We start from the raw sequence: 1,894 nt of genomic DNA, 5'->3' as shown, positions 1-1,894 counted from the left end.
TATGCCCATTCAATTTTCTGAGTACTGCTTTATTCGTGAGTTCTCTTATTATCCTATTTAATTGTCCCAGTTCTCTTCTTCTTTTCCAACTTCGTATTCTTTTTCTCCAATTTGGTTCTTTCTTTTTCTTCACCTTGCCTTCAACACTATTCCACTTGTATCCTGTTATGTCAACTACAACACTTAGCAGTCGCTCTGACTGGCTCGTGTTTCTCACATCTGTTCTCTCTTTCAAGCAAGCTCAAATGTTATTCACTTCGTCTGTGGCTATCCTTACTTTTTCTTTGTCCATTTACCTTAGATTTGGTAGTAGTTTATTGCTTACACCATACATTTTACAAGCAACATTTCCAGAGTCTCCTTCTCTTCCTCATTCAAAACCTTGTTTAACATTTATTGCCTCTCGTCGACTTACATCACCTTCTCTATTTACTTCATCATCATTCTCAGGAACACAGTAATTGTCTTAATTTACATTTTCGTCGTTTCTTACACCTTCATTGCCACATTCTAATACTGTTGTTTTTCTTGCACGCTTCCTGTTTATTTTATTTTCTTCTCTGGATTTCTTCAGCTCACCACTTTTCTAATCGAATCATTCGAATTGTCTTTCTCGGTTCATCAATCTTCTGGTGGAAGCTTTAAACACTTCTCGGCAAAAATTCAATCACATTATTATTATTATTATTATTATTATTATTATTATTATTATTATTATTATTATTATTATTATTTTGGCGGTGAGCGGACAGAATCGTTAGCACGCCGGGCAAAACGCTTACAGCATTTCGTTCGTCTTTACGTTCTGAGTTCAAATTTCGCCAAGGTCGACTTTGCCTTTTTGTCTTTTTGGGGTCGATGAAATGAGTAACAGTGAAACACTGGGATAAATGTAATCGATTAGTCCCCACCCGAACATTTCAGGCCTTGTGCTTATAGTAGAAAGTATTATTATTGTTGTTGCTGTTATTGTTGTTATTATTATTATTTGTCTGTTCGTTTATTTTCCTGTAGGTTATTCGAAAGAATCCCAAAAGCTTGTAAACCACTATCGGCTTGAAGGAAGATACGAGAAATCTTCGGAAACAGAAGCCATTGTGGATGCCAAATACCAGTTCGTAACAAGAAAATATTCTTACTTTTATAAATTTCTAAATATATTTTCAATATCAATAGTCTTCGAAGTTTAATATTGAACGATGTTCTGTTAAAATGGTTTACACCTATCTCTTGAGTTGCATGGCGTTATAAATAGACACATACCCTGTTGATGTTGTTGCACTTCTAATGAGAGAGAGAGAGAGAGAGAGGGTGAAATGCTTTTAATGCTTAGTATATGTATTCTGTATAAGTCTACCTAAGCTCCTAGATTTTACGGATATCTTAAACCTAAATGCATATTTTCTTACTGATCTTCATGAAGTTTTCTAAAAATTTATCACGAGAAATGTATTTCGTCATATTTTCTGATATAAATGGAATTGTTACTTTTTTTTAGGTTGATCTCAAAATATTTTTACTACTTGTTTGTAAAAGTTCGTGTTTTCTCTGTAAAAATCTTTATGACCAAAATTTGGTTGCTAAAGGAGTTTCATTTTGTTTATTATTTATTATAACGTTGAAATTCTTTCTAAGTTCACCGTTAGTTAGAGACAGGTTCTGGATGAAAGTGGTTTTTTTTTTTTTTTTTTTTTGCCTCTCTCAAGTGCAATGCAGCCAGAAACACACTATCGCGTATTGAGATATATATAGTTGCTAAGGCGGCGAGTTGGCAGAATCGTTAGCACGCCGGGCGAAATGCTTAGCGGTATTTCGTTTGTCTTTACGTTCTGAGTTCAAATTCCTCCGACGTCGACTTTGCCTTTCATCCTTTCGGGGTTAATAAATTAAGTAC

General features: G+C 34.4%; 1 protein-coding gene across 1 annotated transcript in view; it reads left to right on the top strand.

Moving 5' to 3' along the window:
* The window catches only part of LOC106873492 (inositol 1,4,5-trisphosphate receptor type 3), a 228,934-nt gene that overhangs the window by 155,780 nt on the left and 71,260 nt on the right, over positions 1–1,894 (top strand). The window contains 1 exon segment of the mRNA XM_052974976.1: positions 1,015–1,114. Coding sequence (XP_052830936.1) covers positions 1,015–1,114 — 100 coding nt within the window.

Source organism: Octopus bimaculoides, chromosome 20 (assembly GCF_001194135.2).
Source record: "Octopus bimaculoides isolate UCB-OBI-ISO-001 chromosome 20, ASM119413v2, whole genome shotgun sequence".
Lineage (NCBI taxonomy): Eukaryota > Metazoa > Mollusca > Cephalopoda > Octopoda > Octopodidae > Octopus > Octopus bimaculoides.
The sequence above is the reverse complement of the archived record's forward strand: the minus strand, read 5'-3'. Positions and strand labels throughout refer to the sequence as shown.